Genomic DNA, 16,375 nt, shown 5'->3' with positions numbered 1-16,375 from the left:
CGACCAGGTGCTGCTTCCCACAGAGCCACGGAGGCCGCCCCGGTGCCCTGAGGCTGCGCGCTTCCCTTTCAGAGGCCTCGGACGCGCCCATCGTCACCCAGCCGGCCTCCGCCACAGAGACCACCCAGCTCACGGCTGACTCCCACCCCAGCTACCACACCGACGGGTTCAATTAGGCCAGAGCAGCTGTGACGAGAGGACCGGCCGGCGCCCGGCCGCTGCACCCCCAGCCATGAACTGTAGTCGGCCCCGCCCGCCCGCCCGCCCAGGCGTAGCATGCAGTACGTAAAGCAGTGTCGCTGCAGTCTCCTGTCTCCTTTTGTGATAGCATGTGTGAGTCACGCTCCGTGTCTGTGTCGTGGACGTGCCCGTGGTGGGGCTGCCGGCCAGCCGGCCGGTGCAGCCGGGGCCGCCCCGCACCTTCCCGCTGCTCCGTGCTCCGGTCCGGGGCGGCTGCTGCCCGGGGTGGGGCCCAGCGGCGTCTGTGCAGGACCCTGGCCGGACCACCAGGCTCTCCCCAGGGCGAGGGTCCGTGTCTGAGAGTGAAGCCACGTTTTGTGTGCCGTGTTCCCCGGGGGTCCTCGTCGCATCCTGCCGGTGAGGAGGTCGTCTGTCTGCGTCCCTGTCCCTTTCCTAGGCCGTGAGCTGCACCCACGGGGCCCCGGCTCCCCCTGCCCGGGGCTGTCCCCCACATTCCTTCCAGCGGGCCTGCCCCTCGCGTAGACTCACAGACGTAGCCCCGGCCCCAGTAGTCGTAGTCAGAGCCTGGGAGTCCAGCCTGTGGCCACGTGGGACGTCAGCACGCACCTGTGACAGACAGCCCCAACCCTGCCTGTGCTTGCCCTGCCTCCCCCCGCCCCCGCCCCGCCCCGCCCCGCCCGTGGCACCCGGCTCCTGCAGGAAGGACCAGGGAGGCCATGGTGCAAGCTGGCAGCTGGACCTGGGACTCCCTGTAGGAACTGATGTTAGTCTCCTGTGTCGCAGACCTTGTGGGCGGCACACGGGTGGGACCAGCGGCCTGTGCCGATGTTGCTTTTGGCTGCTGGCTGCGTGACCGAGGTCAGGTGGCCCCGGGCGTTGCCAGGGCAGAGCTGAGGGGAGTGGGATGTGCCGGCGGAGGGGCCCGGCTGGGGCCCAGCCACACACAGCTTCATTTGTCCCATTCTGCTTTGTTTTTTAAACAAATGATCGTTAAAGTGACCACGAAAGCGTTGAGAAGTCGGGGAAGAGAGCAGCAGGCCCCGTCTCCTGTGTGGAATTTGTAAAACGAAATGAATCATGTAGAATTTGTAAAACGAAATAAATAAAACTGTTCTCAAGGTGCCGGGTGATGACCGTGACGAGAAACAGGTGAGCTGACTTGAGCCCGTGAAGGAGATGGCCGGCCGACAGGCTCCCCCGTGCCCCGAGGGGACCGAGAGCCAGGCCCAGAGCCGGGTGTGTGGTGGGCGGCCGTCCTGCGTGCCCTGGGCTGGAGAACTCTTCCTCGCAGAGCCCACGGGGGGCAGGTGCGGGGGCGAGCCGGGGTCCTGGGAGTTGGTTGAGCCCTGTCTCCCCTGTGTGGCCTGTGAACTAAAATCATGTAGAACTCGTGAAACCAAATAAATAAAGCCGTTGTCAAGTGGCAGTGGTCAGCCAAGCCCCAGCAAGGATGACAGGGTGGGGGGTTCTCCCACTGCCTGGCCCAGTGGCTCGGCCGTCCCGGGCCATGTCCTAGGCCGTGTCCCGGGCCATGTCCCGGGCTGTGTCCTAGGCCGTGTCCCGGGCTGTGTCCTAGGCCGTGTCCCGGGCCATGTCTGGGCTGTGTCCCGTGCTGGGTCCCAGGCCGTGTCCGGGCCATGTCCCGGGTTACGCTGGCCTCCCTGGTTTCCTTTCTCCCCTCGCTGAGTGATGCCTGTTTTCCTTTGATGCACAGAGCTGTAGAGTTGGGGGCCCTTCCTGTGGGGGCGCCTCCATACCCCCAGGGCCCCCATTGGTCTTGGCTGCTGGGGGGAGGCAGGGGAGCATGTGTGGCCTTCGGCTCTGCCCTGGCGTGGCCAGGGTGTGGTCAGCCTGTCCGCTTCCTAAGAGCAGTGGGTGTTCCTGAGAAGGGCCCTGGCTGCCCTGACCACCTGTGCCCTCAGCAGGCTCGTGGGAGGCCTTGCTGGGCGGCACAGGAGCCGCTGGCATGCATGTGGCCGGTTCCGGCTCTGTTCTCTGTTTAACCACGTGGTGTGTGGGCCTCCCGGCTCCCGGCGTCCATGCTGCCAGCCCCGTGAGGACCAAGGAGATGGAGGCTCCAGCCTGAGTCGGTGGAGACTTTCTCGCTGTAGGCCCAGGTCCTGCTGAGCCCTCATGAGTCTGTGAGGAGAGCCTCGCGCCGAGGCGTGCCCACTGGCTGGGCCGATGCTGGGGCGTCCAGTGCCAGGGCAGAGCTGGCTGGGCCCTGGCCCCCTCCGTGGGAACGGCCTGCGGGGGTTAGAGGTGGACCCTGTGCCTCTCCCTGTGCTCTGAGCTGCGGGCCGTGTGGCGGAGGGCTGACCCGTCTCCCCTTGGCTGTGGCGTGTCATGCTGCCGTCCGGTGGCAGAGCAGAGTACAGTAAAAGTTGGGTTTTGAGGGCCTGTGCTGGCTTGGCGGTCAGGCAGTGCAGGGTGTCCAGGCAGCGCCATGGACGCACACCACCAGGCCCCACCCGGTTGAGTTCCAGCAGCCTTGGTGGTGAGGGTGGTGAGCTGACCAGTGCCTGTCCCGCCCTCCCTGGGGCCCAGACCCCTCCCCCGCAGTTTCCTGAGCGGCAGGTTCCAAAGGGGGGTGCCTGCAGGCGGCATCTTCCGGAAGTTTCTTTCCCTGGAAAATGGAGCTGATGTCTGCGGTGGACACTGCGGTGCGCGTGCGTGGTGGCACTTGTCACGCCCGGCCCTGTTCCGGGCGCACACTGCAGACGGTGTGTGTCCTGAGCCCTGCATGCAGGGGCAGCTGACCTGCGCCCCGTCCAGATAAGGAAGGGAGCCCTCGTGGGGCAGTTCCCCGCCGTGTAGCCCCCTGCTGGCTGCCCAGGCCGTGGGGCGTCTTCCCCTCATCCTGCCGAGCCTGCGGCCCCAGCCTGCAGCCCCTCCCCTACTCCTGGAACCCTTCTCTGCCTCACATGTCCGGGAGAGCCCGTCTAGACCAGCAGGTGCAGCTGTCAGCGCCGTCGGGAACTGGTTCTGAATGGATCCTGCCTGGTTCTGGGCCTGAGCCCTCTGGTGCTTAGGCCTCTCCTGAGCTGACTGCACGAGGCAGGGGTGGGGGTGAGGTCGGAGGGCATCCAGACAGCCCGGCCCCACCTGCACCTGGGACAGCTCCGTCCCTGTGCGCCTTTGTCCTGCGCGTTCAGGGATGGATTTCCCAGGGTTGCCCTGTCCTGGGGTCCAGGCCTCAGGGCTGCAGCAACTGCCACTCCAACTGCCTGGATCACATCTGAGCTGGAGGGGAGCCAGCCATGCACCCCAGCATCCTGCCAGCTGCTCCCCAGCCCTCCACACACCATGTCCAGGGGGTGCTCTGGAATCACCTCGCCACGCCTCCTCAAAGCAGGGGGGAGGGGCAGGGGTCAGCATGGACAGGGTGCAGCCACAGCGTGCCCCCGGCGTGGGCTCCTGTAGGGGGGCGCCAGCCGTCTCCGGCCTGCGGACAGGTGTCCCTGGGGTGCTCTGCTGTGCACACTGGGCCGGGTGGGGCCCTGACTGACGAGCCTGATGCTCTGGCCGGGAGACCCCAGGGTTAGGTTTCTGCCTTGGACCTGTGTGTGCCCTGGTCAGTGCAGGGCAAGGCAGAAGCGAGCGCTGCTTCCAGTTCTGGCTTCTCTGCTTCCGATCCTGCTCTCTGCTGATGACCTGGGAAGGCAGCAGATGAGCCAAGCACTTGGGCCCCTGCACCCAGTGGGGCACCCGGACGAAGCTCCTGGCTCCTGGCTGCAGACTGCACCAGCCTTGGCTTTTGTGGCCATTTGGGGAGTGAACCGGAGGACAGGAGATCTCTCCGTCCATCTGTCTTTTTCTCTGTCACACTGCCTTTCAAATTCAGTCTTGCCGGTCAGCCTCAGCTTCATGAGTTTGTGCGTGCCCTCATGCTTAGCTGCAGATGGGGGTGCTTGTTTCTGGTTGGTCCACGTGGCTCTGCCGGGCTCTGATTGGGTCAACTGAACAGTGCAGTGTTCATCCAGGCTGCGCTGGGGGAACAGCCGCCTGCGCTCCCAGGTGGGGCAGCGGGGACGGGGTTCCGACAGCTGCCTGCTGCCCCTCCGCCTAATCCCATGCCTTAGCGTCCTTGGACATTGAGACCTCATTTCTCATTTTTGGTGTTTTATGTATGTAATTCTTTTAAAAAAAAATGAAGGCAGAGAGAGTGAGCTACATCATCGGTCATTCCCCAAATGTCCACAACAGCTAGGTCTGGGCCAGACCAAAGCTAGAGCCAGAAATTCAGTCCAGGTCTGCCACTTGAGCTGCCACCTGCTGCCTTGGTGCCCATCAGTAGGAAGCTGGACCGGAAGCAGAGCCCTGGCAGGAACCAGGCCACGCCCACCCCACGGAGCCCCGGGAGCTGTCAGCACGCTTGGGCAGGCAGGGAGGCCTCGTGCAGAATCAGGTTCCGGGATGGCCATCGACTTCCCAAAAGGACGCGGCCACTAAGGAGAACGTGTCCGGGCCAGCCCTGCCAGCCCCGCGCACTTGCCTAGCGCTTGGCTGCCCGGTGGGGAGGGGTCTGCGGGCATGCGCCAGGCATGAGCCCTCGCAGATGCTCACGCTCCCCGGGCTGGGTCGGAGTGCCGGAGCGGTTGTCGCCTTTACCTGGAAGGCAGTTGGTGACGGAGGGACTCATGGGCGGCGCTGCCGAAAGCGCCAAGGCCCCCAGCACCCCCCATTCCACCCCCTGCCTTGCCTAGGAACGCAGCCCGCGTGGTCTGGTCCTTGGAGCCCGGCGGAGCTGAGATCCACCTGCTCTGACCCACCCCCGGCTCTGGCACCACAGCCTCCTACCGTGCCACGCACGTGCACATGCACACACACACCCCCTTGGCTTCAGAGGCTCCCGTGCTCCCAGCCCTGGCCCCGTGAGCCCCACTCCAGGAGATGCTTCCCGACCCCTCTCCTCGGTAGACCGAGGGCAGCATCCCCTCACCCCAGGCCTTGGGACCCACCAGTGTCCCCGATGGAGGGAACCAGGCTTCCCATACAGCCACGCCAGGACCGCCATGTCCCCAGGGCCAGCACTGCAGGGGTGGCAGGCGCCATTCTCAGGTCAGGCAGTCCTGGGGCACAGCCCAGCGGCAGCAGAGCCTGGCTTCTCCCGGGGCCTTACGGGCAAGTGGAAGGGGAGGCCCAGGGCTGTGTCCACCTGCGCCACCCCCACCCCCGGCCCCACATCCGCACACCCTGTCCGCTGGGCTCGGGTCTGCCAGGGCTGTTGTCTGCAGCAGCCATGTGGAGGTCTTGTCCACACAAGGGTCTTGGACCTATTTCCTGGGCCCGGGAAGTAGCCCCGGGCCAGAGGAGATGCCCTTGACCTCTCCACCCCGTGCACCCTGACACCCTTCCCCGGGGCTGTCTGGAAGGTCTCGGACTCCCCACGGGGCCTTGGCAGGAAGTGGACCCAAAGTCCCCGAAGCTGGGGCCCAGGCCTCTTGGGCTCCTGACCCCTCCTCCCCTTAGGGCCTGGCCAGTCCTGACTGGTTCGCGGGAGCCAGCTGGATTTGGGGCGGGGCAGCGCCTGGGAGGAATGACCTGTCTGGAAGCAACAGCCTCGTGGTGCCCAGGGCCCAGCTTGGGACACAGATGTAGTGCGGGAGAAGGGGGTACTCACCAGGGTGGGCAGGAGGCCTCTGCTGACCGCTGGGGTGCTCCAGCCTGCCCTGGCGTCCCTGGTGCCGGCCACTCCTGGGACGAGCCTCCCGCCTTTAGCTGCCTGTCACCTTGTCTGGCCTCTGCCCGGTGACGAGCTTTTCCATGACAAGGCCTTGGGTGTATGTGTGGGGGTGGGGAGAGGCTGAGCTGAGCTGGACTGAGAGGATGGAGACCGGGCGCCTGTCTGTGGCCCACGTGTGTGCTGGCCCTGTTTGTGTGGACGCCTCACCCAGGCAGGACTGGACAGACGCCTGGTCCCACATGGTGGGGCTGCCCCCCACCTGGACGTCCTCCAAGCTGTCACCCACTGGCCAGGTCCGTTGATGTACGAAATGTAGGGAGGACAGATGGGTCAGCAGTGGCTTCTTGTTCAGACCCAGAGCCCTGGGCAGTCTTGTCCCCTCCCGAGGCCCAGGCCCAGCACCACTGAGCTGTGTAGCTCCAGGGGCCCCAGCCGTGCCCTCACCTTGGTGCAGGCCTGGAGCCAGGTTGGGCTGGGCACGGGCAGGCTCTCAGGCCTCTCCCCCTGCTGGCCTTGTCCCAGCCAGGGCTCTATTCCCGCACCCCAAGCAGCCAGTCACACGTCTCCGTTCTGAAGCTTTACTGATTGCACAGAATACACCGTTTCGCAACATCTCGAAGTTACAGGAAGCTAACACATCCCGGGCCCTGGGCGGGAGGCAGCTCAGCCCACGGAGGCTGCCTCCTCCTCGTCACTGCCATCAGGGGCTGCGTCCGTCCCAAAGTAGCGGTCGCCAAAGTTCCCTGCAGACAGAGGCAGGAGGTGAGGAGGGGCCCCGCCCCCTGCCGAGGGCAGCCCGCTCAGCGCCCCGCCGGGCCTCACCGATGCCTGGGATGATGCGGAACAGGTCATTGACGCGCTTGTCCACGGCGGTGGTGATGATCCTGACGCGGGGGAAGGCGTAGGCCACGGAGTGCACGCCCATCTCCGCCATCAGCAGCGACAGCAGGAAGATCTTGTCCTCGGGCACGTCGTGGTCCTGCCCGGCACAGAGCAGGTGAGGCCCAGCCCTGCGGGAGCCGCCACCCCCCCAGGGCCCACTCACCAGGAGCACGCGCACCGCCATCATGGCTGCCGCCCCGGTGGACACTGTGCAGTCCATCAGGATCACGTGGTCGTCACTGATGTCCTTGGGCAGCCGCAGGTAGTGGAGCTGCGGGCAGCGAGGGGTCAGTGCCCCAGCAGGGCCCGGCCCCCTCAGGGCTGCCCCCCGTCCCCCGCCCCCACCTCGGGCCCCGCACCTCGGGCTCCCCCGTGAGCGGGTTGGTCTGGATGAGGATGGTGCCGATGCGCACGTCCTTACACACGGCTCGCAGCGCAGGCTCCATGGTCTCGCCCGCCCGCAGGATGGACACGCCCGTGATCTGGGGAGCATGAGGGGGCTGAGCCGGCCCGCCCCCCGGCCCGCCCCCGCCTCAGGTGCCCCGGCCCCCCGGCACAGCCTACCTGCTTCCCTGCGTAGCACTTGCCCGCATAGTCCTGCCCCTGGGGGGTCCGCACCACACAGTCCTGCGTAGGACGGGGTGGGGGCTTCCGTCAGCCCGGGCTGCACCCCCCCCCGCCCCCCGCCCGCCCCGCTGCCCACGCACCTGGAAGGGCAGGAAGGAGAGTGCGTGTTCGATGAGCAGCCGCATCAGCCTCTTGGAGTAGAAGATGAACTCGTCGCGGCTGGTCTCCCGGTCCCTGCGGGCACAGGCTTAGCCATGGGGTCGGGCCGTGGGGGCCGCCCGCCGCCCGCAGGTGGGCGCTCACCTGATGATGGTGTGCATGCCTCGCACCTGTGGCGAGCTCTCGAGGACACTCAGCGTCCGGGGCAGGGGGTGGCACTGGTGCGCGGAGGCCAGCGCAGCCCTGGAACACAGCCCATCGGGGACGCTCAAGGTGGGTGTCGCCCACCAGAGCCCCTATCTGGGGCTGCTTCCCTGCAGCTGACATGGTGGGAGGGGGCGGGAGAGGCCCCCACCAGCTGCCAGGCAAGGGTGCAGGAGCAGGCAGGACGCAGAGCTGCGGGCCCGGAGGCTGGGCTGTGCAGCGTGCCACCCTGGGCTGGGGAGAAGCAGAGGGGGCAGATAGCGGGGGTGCGGCGTGGGCTCACAGGTGCCCATGGGTCTGGGCCCCCAGCCTCTCCCTGGGGCCCAGCCCTGTCCAGGCAGGGGTTGTGGTCCCTCTCGGGAGAGGGGCACACAGCTGGCTCCGCGCTGCCTACTGCTCCACCTGGGGAGGAGGAGGGGCGAGGCAGGGGCAGGTGCGGGGCAGGTGCGGGACAGGTGCGGGGGGCACACGGCAGGCACAACCAGAGCGCTCTGCTCACAGATCCCAACGGAGCTTCCTCTGCTCGCCAGGTGAGGGTGCGTTCAGGGGGCAGCGGGTTTACGGCCAGGAGAGAACAGAGAGAAGGTCACTCAGCGGGGCACACTGGCTGCGGACGTGCCTGGGGAGGCGGGGCGCCCACCGGCCCCTGCCCACCGAAGCAATTCCTGGAGCTGGAGCCGGCCAGGGAGGGGGGCATGGCCACCACTTCCTCGCTGACCAGAGAATGGCGTTTTCTCAAGTTCGAAACCTGGAGACGGTTTCTCAGAACAAAGGCTTTGAGAGGAACGGAGGTGACAAGACCCGCAGGTGCCCCGGTCTGGGTGGGGTGAGCAGGCACATGCAGGCCAGGAAGCGGGCTGGGTGGCGGCCTGGAGGCATTTCCAGTGCACAGGGAGCTGGGCAGGGCGCCCAGGTGCGGGGCTGGGCAGGTCTGGCCGCTGCCCACCTGCTTGCGGGCATCCTGTCCCAACAGTCCCGCTCCTCCTGAGGTGCCAGGCAGGACGGAGCACGAGGCTCGGCTGCCCGGTGGCAGGGGATGTGCCATTGGTCGCTGCCCCCAGGGCCTGGCCGTGCTGGCTCAGGCCAGCTGTCCTCTCTGTGGCTGGAACCCACGGTCACCCCAAGTAGACGAGGAGTGACCGGCAGCTTCTGCCCAGCACAACTGCTTCGGCGTGACCACAGGGAGGTCACCCAGCCGCTCTGGGCCTCGGTGCCCTCGCCCGCCAGCAAGGGGAGCAGCAGCGGGCGGGGGTGGGGGTGCTGAGCCCACCACCCCTCTGCTTCTAGGGACACTGCACCCTGCCCAGCGCCGGCTGAGTGACAGCCCAGGCTGGGAGCTCCGTGTGGCGGTTGGAAATGCCTCCAGCTGTGCAGACGGCTGTGGAGGTCTTACCTGACGCTGAGTTCACGCTGTGGCGGCAGCACGGGGAGACACAAGGGAACGGGTGAGGCGTCAGTGCCCAGGGCGGGTAGCCGGCCACCTCCACCCAGGAAGGATGTGCTGCGGCCCCTGGAGAAGCCGCCTGCCACGGGAGGTGGTCGGCTTCTCAGGGCCGCTCACCTGGGACCGCCTGGGCCAGGATCCACAGCTCCGGGCTGGGCAAAGCCAGGACCCCCGGGGCTGCAGCCTGGGCAGCCCACTAAGAGGAGCCGCTGCCCCCTGTGGGGTCCTGGTCAGCAGGCCTCTTGGCTGAGGACCAGCCTCAGGCCAGGTGCCTCTGGGGGTTGAGCCCCCACCCCACCAAGCAGGGCTGGTGCCAGGTCAGGTGACCAAGCTAGGACAGCAGCCCCGGGACGCTCCAGGATCGGCACCACGGGGGGACAGTGGATGCGTGGGGCAGGGCGAGCAGGCCGCTGTGGACGGTGGCAGCAGAGCAGCAGAGGGGCTGGGGCGACCGCGGCCCAGAGCAGGCGCTCACCTCCTCCAGCTGACTGTGCACGTGCTGCACGATCAGGTCGATGGCCACTGCATTCCCGCTGCCTGGGCAGGAGGGGTGCGGTCAGACGGGGCAGAGGGAGCAGGCACAGGAGGGGTGCGGTCAGACAGGGGCGGGGTGGGAGGGGGTGCGGTCAGACGGGGTGGGGTGGGGGCGGGGCAGGCGCAGGAGGGGGTGCGGTCAGATGGGGCGGGGGGGCAGGCGCAGGAGGGGTGCTGTCAGACAGGGGCGGGGCGGGAAGGGGTGCTGTCAGACGGGGTGGGGTGGGGGCGGGGCAGGCGCAGGAGGGGTGCGGTCAGATCAGACGGGTGGGGTGGGGCGTGCTCAGGAGTGGGCGTGGCCAGGCAGAGGTGAGGCAGGCTCAGGAGTGGTCGTGGTCGGACTTGGAGGGTGGGGAGGGCTCATGGGTGGGTGTGGTCAGATGGGGCTGGGGGCGTGGTTGGTGGGCGTGGCCACAGATGGCAGGCTGGGGCGTGGCTGGGGCGGGCATGGTCAGACAGCAGAGTATGACTGGTGGGACAGGGCGCCATGAGGTGGAATCAGGGGTGGTCCCAGGGGCGGCTGGGCAGTGGGCCCGCCCTCCCCGCCCCCATGGCCCTTGCTCGCCTCTGGGCACCACGATGTCGGCCAGGCGCATGGTGGGCTGGATGTACTGGTCGAACGCGGGCTTCACGAACTTGTTGTACTGCTTGATGACGCCCTCGATGTCCCGCCCCCGCTCGCTGATGTCACGGCGCAGCCGCCGCACCAGGCGGATGTCCGAGTCGGTGTCCACGAAGATCTTCATGTCCAGGAGCTGGGAGGGGACGGCCGGCCCGGGGCGCAGCCCTGTCACCGGCAGGGCCAGCCAGGTCTGCGGAGGGCGCCCTGCGTGGGGGGAAAGGCCGGGACGCGGGCCGGCTCTGGCAGGGGCCCGAATGAGCTGGGCAGCGGCTCACGACCTTGGCAGGGGACCTACAAACCTGCGACCTGGGGAATCTGGGGTCTGGCCCCACTCCTGGAGGGGCCATGCGGGCGTCAGGCCAGTCATGGCCACACGCCCCTGGAACTGACCACAGCCCACCTGGCGTTCCTGGGGCCGGGTGACGCGCGGCCCCCACAGGTGCAGGCAGGGGCGGGGCCTCACCTCGAGCAGCGACTTGTCGGCAAAGGCCATGATGCCCTCGAAGATGATGACGTTGGCGCCGTACAGCGTTTTCTGCGGAGGAAGCCAGGGAGTTGCCGGCGCCCTGCGCGAGCCCCAGGCCCTCGCTGCCGGCCCCGAGCCTACCCAGTCCTTTTTGCGGCTGTGCGTGGTGAAGTCGTAGATGGGCACTTTAACGCTCTTGCCCTGCTTCAGCTTCTTGAGGGTGGACACGATGAGGTCGAAGTCGAAGGCGTCGGGGTGGTCGAAGTTGAAGTTGTTGCGTGCGGCCTGCTCCTGCTGCTGCTGGGTCAGCACCTGTGGGGCACGGGCGGTCCCGCGGCGGCCCTGCAGCCTGGCGCCTGCCCTGCCGCCGGCACCCAGGGTCGGGCCTCACCTTGTAGAAGGAATCCATGGACAGCAGGACCACCCAGGGCACGTCCAGGGCCTCGATGATCATCCTGGCCACAGTGGTCTTCCCGGAGGCGCTACCGCCCCCCAGGCCTGCCGCAGGTGGGGACACGCCCCCGCCCCGTGAGCAGGAGGCTGGAGGGGGCGGGGCCGCACAGGGCAGTGGACACGCCCCCCGGCTCACCGATGGCGAAGGCTTCCTTGGACTGCGTGCCGTGCTCGTTGTACCAGGGAGGCCGCCCGGCCGTGTAGATGGTTCTCTTGCTCGTGCGTAGCAGCGGCGGTTCCGACTTGCACTGGCTGGTGGTGCGCTTCCGGGGCGAGCGGCCGGCGCCCACGGGCGGCAGGAGTCTGTCCAGGGACTCGGCATTGCTGCTGTGGATGGGGTATGCTTGGCTTGGGCCCCCACTGCCGGCCAGCATGACCAGTCCCCTGTGGGCAGGCAAGCACAGCCCCAGGCTAGCCCAGGGCACTCACCCGAGACCAGCCCACTGGGCCCCTGGGGCTCACTGTCCACACAGCGGGGCCAGCAGTGACGAGGGAGGGGGCAGGGCCCTGTCCCCACTCAAATTCCAGACAGGCAAGGTCTCACTGCAGGCTATGCGTCTCCCCGTGCCCCCCACCCCAGGCACTCTCTTGGGCAGCCCAGGAGGTGGGCGGACAGTGGGTGGGCAGAGGCAGGGTCAGGCCAGGCCATGCACACAGGTGACAAGGGGAGGGACCTGATCCACAGACCGTGGGGACAGGAGGGCACTGAACAGGGTGGCACTGGCCTGACTTCTGTCAGGGTGCCGGAGGGCACTGGGGACCCTGAGATGAGCACCCGCAGCGTCCCCCAGTGCTGGGGAGGAAGGCGCTGCCAGCAAGCTGAAGCTGCACTGGGACGGACGGAGCTGACGCTCGGACCCCAAGTTCCCCAAGGGGCCAGGGCACGGCTTCAGGGAGGCCGGCTCCTCTGAGCGACACTGCACGCGGCTCCTGGCCTGGCCATGTGTGGAGTGGCTCAGAGCCAGGGCACTGGCTGCAGCTCCCACAGCAGCCCCACTTGTCCACCATCATGGGCTAGAGGCCCACAGGCCGCATTCTCTCGGCCCATGGGAAGGCAAGGGCTCCTGGGAGATGGCGAACGGAGAGCTGACACCTGTGCTGGGGGACGGTCGGCCACCACCTGCCTCACCTCTACAGCTCTGGAGTGGGATCCAGACGGCCGGATCCAGAGGACCGGGTGAGGGGACTCTGGGGACAGCGCCATGCCACCGGGCGTGGAGGTGGGGGCAGACAGGTGCCAGCAGCACTGCCATCCCCCGGCACGTGGTGGACAGGGCCCTGGGGTGGGGTGACCCCAGGAGCAGCCTGTTACTCCCCCAAGAAGGCAGGGGGGGCTCAGCAAACACAGGCAGCTCCAGCAACAGTGGACAGAGGTGCCTGAGGCCCACCCAGGGGGCTGCCCCTCCCCGCAGGCTGTCGGCCAGCTAAGCCAGTGTGTGGACCGGGAGGGCACAGCACAGGGGCTGTCACTCCATGCCCCACCGTGGCTGTGCCCTCGATCCCAGCAAACACCCACCCCACCCCACACGCAGAGCTGGACGGTGCAGGCCCGGGGCTGGCACTGTGCCTGCTCCTCCAACGCTCACCCGTACAGGTCTTCTTCCCTGGGAGCCCTGGGTCCCCCCACCAGTCATTCTCCCTGGCCCTGCTGGCTGCCACCATCGCCACAGGTGCCCCTTGAGGCTTGGGTTCCTGACAGCCTGTCCTGAGCAGGCCAGGGGTGACTTTGCCAGAAACCGCCTCTCCCTGGACTCACCAGGGGCCCGGTCTACACCAGCCCAGCTCCACCGCCCTCTCCCACTTCTCATGAGAGGCACCCCCACAGAGGGATAAGGGTGCTCTTGGCCACAAGGACAAGAACTAGCCTGGCCCAGAGGGGTGGGAGTCCCTGAGACACAGCCTTGGTGGACAGCCCCACAAAACCCATGGCTGGGGCCCCCGCAGCCTGCTTCCTGCTGTCCACCACTGGGCACGGCACCCAGCAGCCAGGGAGCAGCCAGGGAGCAGCCAGGCCACTGCAGCCGCCGCCTCGGCAGCAGGTCTCACTGCCGGGACTCACCTGCCTTCTCCAAGGGCCCAGCACCCCGAGATCCTGATGCCAGGGTAAGTTGGGGGGCTGCTCATGGCTGAGGATGCAGGCGTGTCCTGGAGGTGGGTGCTCCCAGGTGTGAGTGCGCAGACCTCTCAGACCCACAGCAGCCCCCCAGGACAGCCCGGGAGCTCTGGCCGCATGAACCTGCCCTCCATGGGCACAAGCACTCCTACGGCAGCAGAGCAGGTGCAAGGCCAGGTGGCTGGCAGAGGCTGCTGCTGCACAGGTCGGAGCACAGCAGCTGGGGGCCCCAGGGGTCCCCACCAGACAGGACTCGCCGCCAGCCTCAGGGCCAAAGCCGGGGGCCTAAGAGGATCACCCGGCTGGGGCTCGTGCGCGCCTGATATTAATAGCACGGATTTTGCCTGGCACGGCCTGGACAAGCCTCAGCTGCCCCCCCAGCCACCCCGCGCACAGGCTGACACCGTCCCCTGCCCAGGGCCTGCCAAGGACCACCAGGCTGGACATGCCTCCCAGAATTCCCTGGAAGAAGCTCCAGTCCCCTGGCCTACCTGGGCAGCTGGAGCCGCTTGTTGGCCAGGTTACCTGAATGTCAGAGCCGGGCGAACGCCCCACCCCGTCCCAAGGTGCCTCCTACAGGCACAAACAAATCTGAAACTCTACCCTCGGGCATCAGGGCCTGCCCCACCCCCACCCCAGGGAGGCTCCAGCAGGTCCCGGTGGCCACCAGCTGCTCCCCAGTCAGCAGGGGACGCGGCCACACGGGGAAGAGATCGCCCGCCCTCAGCAGAGCAGAACAGGGGGCCAGAAAAAGGTCAGTAGAGGACGCTGCAGGCCTCCTGGGGGGCGGTCTGGTGGGTGGTGTCGCCTGCCCCTCCCCCACTCCCAGGACGGGGGCAGAGGGGAAGTCCCAGCCACCCCCGAGTCCCCAGGTGCTCTGAGGTGTCTGGGGCCTGGGGCCAGGGGCCAGGGGGTTGGAGCTGGAATTCCAGGCCCAGGTCACGGGGGATCCTGGAGGTTCAGCCTGGCACATGCCGAGGTGCCCCAACTGGCAAAGACCCACAGGGTTCGAAGGGAAGCATGGGGGGGACGGGGGCGGGACATGAGCCCAGGTATGCAGCAGCCAACAGAAGAGCCAGGCCCTGTCCCAGGCTCAGCACCCCACACGAAGGGTCCCTCAGCCTCCACTGCCTGCAGCAGGGAGGGGGCTTGTGTCTGCCCACTGTTCTTCAACCTCTCCTATGAACACTCCCACACCCCAGGTTCTGGCTCACCATCAGGGTGGCCCAGGAATCCTCACACCTGAGGTGTCAGGGCTGGGGTGCCCCCTGCCTCACCCACTCCTGGCTGTTCCACCTGGCCATGGCGTGGGCACGGCGGGGTGTGGCTAGCACCGGAGCCTGCTTCCTCCTCAGAGACAGCAGCACGTGTGCTGTAGGCGCGCGCGGGGGGAGGGGGGGGCGGGCAGGGCAGGGGCCTCCCAGGACCTAGAGACCAGGAGCCACACTGCCCCTCCCCACCCTCCAAGCCTGACCTTGGGGCCCCCACATCTGGAACTTGGGGGTGGAGTAGCACATGTCCAGGCCCTCGCAGCTGTGGTCAGAGCTGACCAGTCACACTGGGGGTCACTGTCCCCGGCGCAAGGGGTTGTCCGTGGTCAGTTGAAGGGACATTTTTGAATAAAACGAGGCCACAGGGAGGGAGGAGCCGTCACAGGTGCCTTTCTGGGTCCCCAGTGATCCTGGACAGGCACTGCAGCCCCACTGGCTCTTCCCGCCACCCTGGAAGCCTCCCCAGCTGCCCGCTCCTTCCTGTTGCCCTGAGCAGTCACTCGCCAGCCTCCGTCCACTGCCCACATCCGCAGTCAGGAGTCGCTGCTGACACCCACGCTGGCCACCGCCCAGCACAAAGCCAGGGACAGGCAGATGCGAACGGGAGCAGCCACTTCCGGGAGCAGCAGAGTGGACACCACTCCCAGCCAGGGTTCGGGGTCATGAGCTCAAGGAGCCGACAGAGGCCACCAGGCCGGGCGGAGGACACGGAGGGGACACGAGGCCCCGGGGCAGGACCTGATGGCCACAGGGAGCTCCTCCAGCCCTGTCCCCCACTCTCGGTTTCAGTCAAGGACGGCGCAGCTCCCATCCGGGCGGCCCCCCCGAACGCGTCTGGGCGCACCGGCCCCTGTCCAGGGAGGAGGCGCCTGCGTGGGCGCCACGCAGACCCGGAAGAGACAGCGGCGCCGGGGAGGCCCCAAAGCCGTGCACGCCGGGGCAAGCGGGGCCGGCTTCCCGCGTGCCCCTGGGCTCCCCTCCGGCCGCCGGTCTCTTGGCCCGGGCCCACCCCGAGCCGCACAAACCCAAAGAAACTCGGGGAGGCCTCGCCCGCTCGGGACAGACCCGCCTTCAGCTCGAGGCGCACCGACAGCGCCCACCGGGCCCCGCCCGCCCCTCGCAGGAGGGAGCGAGGGTCGGGGCGGCCGCGGTGCACAGGCAGCGACGAGCGGCGTGGGGAGGCGGACACGGCCAGGACCCCGACCCCGGCCCCGGCCCCGGCCGGCACCCCCAGCGGCACGGACCCCGGCGCCTACCGGCCCTCGCTGTCCTCGGCGTCCCGGGCGCGCGGCGGCGGCGCGGGGGCGTCCGCGGGGGCCGGGGGCGCAGCCATGCGCGCAGCCTCTCCGCCGCCGGCGCGGACTACGAGCCCCACAAGGCCGCGCGCGGGCCGGGGGCGCGCGCGCCGCCGGAAGGCCCGCCCCCCGCCGGCCGCAGGAAAACCCTGGGAAAAATCGATAAACGTTTATTGGATACAGTCGCTCTCGGAACACAGCTGCGCCGCCCCCGCAGGGCCCGGACGGCGTCCTCTCGGCGCGCGGAGCCAGAGGTAGATCTGCGGGGCCCGGCCGGCAGCCTCCGGGCGCGGGTCCTCGCGCGCCCCGCCCCGGCTGGAGGGCAGCCACTCCGGCAGCAGCCCCCACGCCTTAAAGACAACGAAGGGTTAAAGTGCTGAACGTCAAGGTTCCCAGGACCCCTCCCCACAGCAGGGACCTCCTGCGGGCTTGGGGGTGTCCCGGGAGCTGCCCCCACCCAGCGCCAACTACCTGAGAG

The 16,375-nt window shown here is 68.0% G+C and overlaps 2 protein-coding genes and 1 long non-coding RNA gene across 55 annotated transcripts in view; 2 read left to right on the top strand and 1 right to left on the bottom strand.

Moving 5' to 3' along the window:
* Window positions 1-1,319, top strand: part of DNAJC5 (DnaJ heat shock protein family (Hsp40) member C5) — a 29,599-nt gene extending 28,280 nt beyond the window's left edge. For all 4 annotated transcript variants that reach the window (XR_016215680.1, XR_016215681.1, XM_089306895.1 and 1 more), the window contains one exon: window positions 73-1,319. Coding sequence is in view for 2 of the 4 variants with exons in the window: in XM_089306895.1 (XP_089163021.1) it covers window positions 73-176 (104 nt within the window). In the remaining 2 variants the exon portion in view is untranslated. The remainder of the gene's footprint in view (window positions 1-72) is intronic.
* A 5,132-nt stretch (window positions 1,320-6,451) lies between these two features.
* On the bottom strand, window positions 6,452-16,041 carry UCKL1 (uridine-cytidine kinase 1 like 1). 50 transcript variants are annotated; one of them, XM_051829080.3, is made up of 16 exons: window positions 13,823-14,079; window positions 13,278-13,344; window positions 11,355-11,542; window positions 11,157-11,263; window positions 10,907-11,077; window positions 10,763-10,834; window positions 10,243-10,432; window positions 9,619-9,680; window positions 8,199-8,218; window positions 7,640-7,738; window positions 7,477-7,570; window positions 7,334-7,396; window positions 7,129-7,251; window positions 6,933-7,040; window positions 6,710-6,866; window positions 6,452-6,630 (listed from the first exon to the last, which is right to left on the bottom strand). In XM_051829080.3, the coding sequence occupies exons 2-16, from the start codon at window positions 13,340-13,342 to the stop codon at window positions 6,551-6,553; spliced, it is 1,599 nt and encodes a 532-aa protein (XP_051685040.1). In that variant the 5' UTR covers window positions 13,343-13,344; window positions 13,823-14,079; the 3' UTR covers window positions 6,452-6,550. The 50 variants fall into 50 exon arrangements, 33 of the variants coding, with proteins under 33 accessions (XP_051685040.1, XP_069907684.1, XP_069907679.1 ...); XM_070051583.2 differs by lacking the exon at window positions 8,199-8,218 and adding an exon at window positions 9,093-9,109 and having other exon boundaries at window positions 11,355-11,545; window positions 13,278-13,479; window positions 13,823-14,056; XM_070051578.2 differs by having other exon boundaries at window positions 11,355-11,545; window positions 13,278-13,479; window positions 13,823-14,056.
* On the top strand, window positions 13,971-15,636 carry LOC149123288 (uncharacterized). Its single transcript, XR_016215682.1, has 2 exons — window positions 13,971-14,085; window positions 15,392-15,636. It is a non-coding gene; the product is annotated as an uncharacterized LOC149123288 (long non-coding RNA).
* Window positions 16,042-16,375: the final 334 nt, after the last annotated feature.

Source organism: Oryctolagus cuniculus, chromosome 11, assembly GCF_051225735.1.
Source record: "Oryctolagus cuniculus isolate XC-2025 breed Fujian yellow rabbit chromosome 11, ASM5122573v1, whole genome shotgun sequence".
NCBI classification, from domain to species: domain Eukaryota; kingdom Metazoa; phylum Chordata; class Mammalia; order Lagomorpha; family Leporidae; genus Oryctolagus; species Oryctolagus cuniculus.
Note: the sequence above shows the minus strand (reverse complement) of the source record. Positions and strands in the feature narration are given on the sequence as shown.

What these genes read in the sequence shown, in the direction of transcription:
- UCKL1 (XM_051829072.3), bottom strand. Translation starts at nt 15,935, where the DNA reads ATGGCTGCGCCCCCGGCCCCCGCGGACGCCCCCGCGCCGCCGCCGCGC. An exon ending in CAAGGAAGCCTTCGCCATCG is followed by an intron (nt 11,264 to 11,354) that starts GTGAGCCGGGGG and finishes CACCTGCGGCAG; the next exon opens with GCCTGGGGGGCGGTAGCGCC. An exon ending in CCGCATCATCCCAGGCATCG is followed by an intron (nt 6,631 to 6,709) that starts GTGAGGCCCGGC and finishes CTCTGTCTGCAG; the next exon opens with GGAACTTTGGCGACCGCTAC.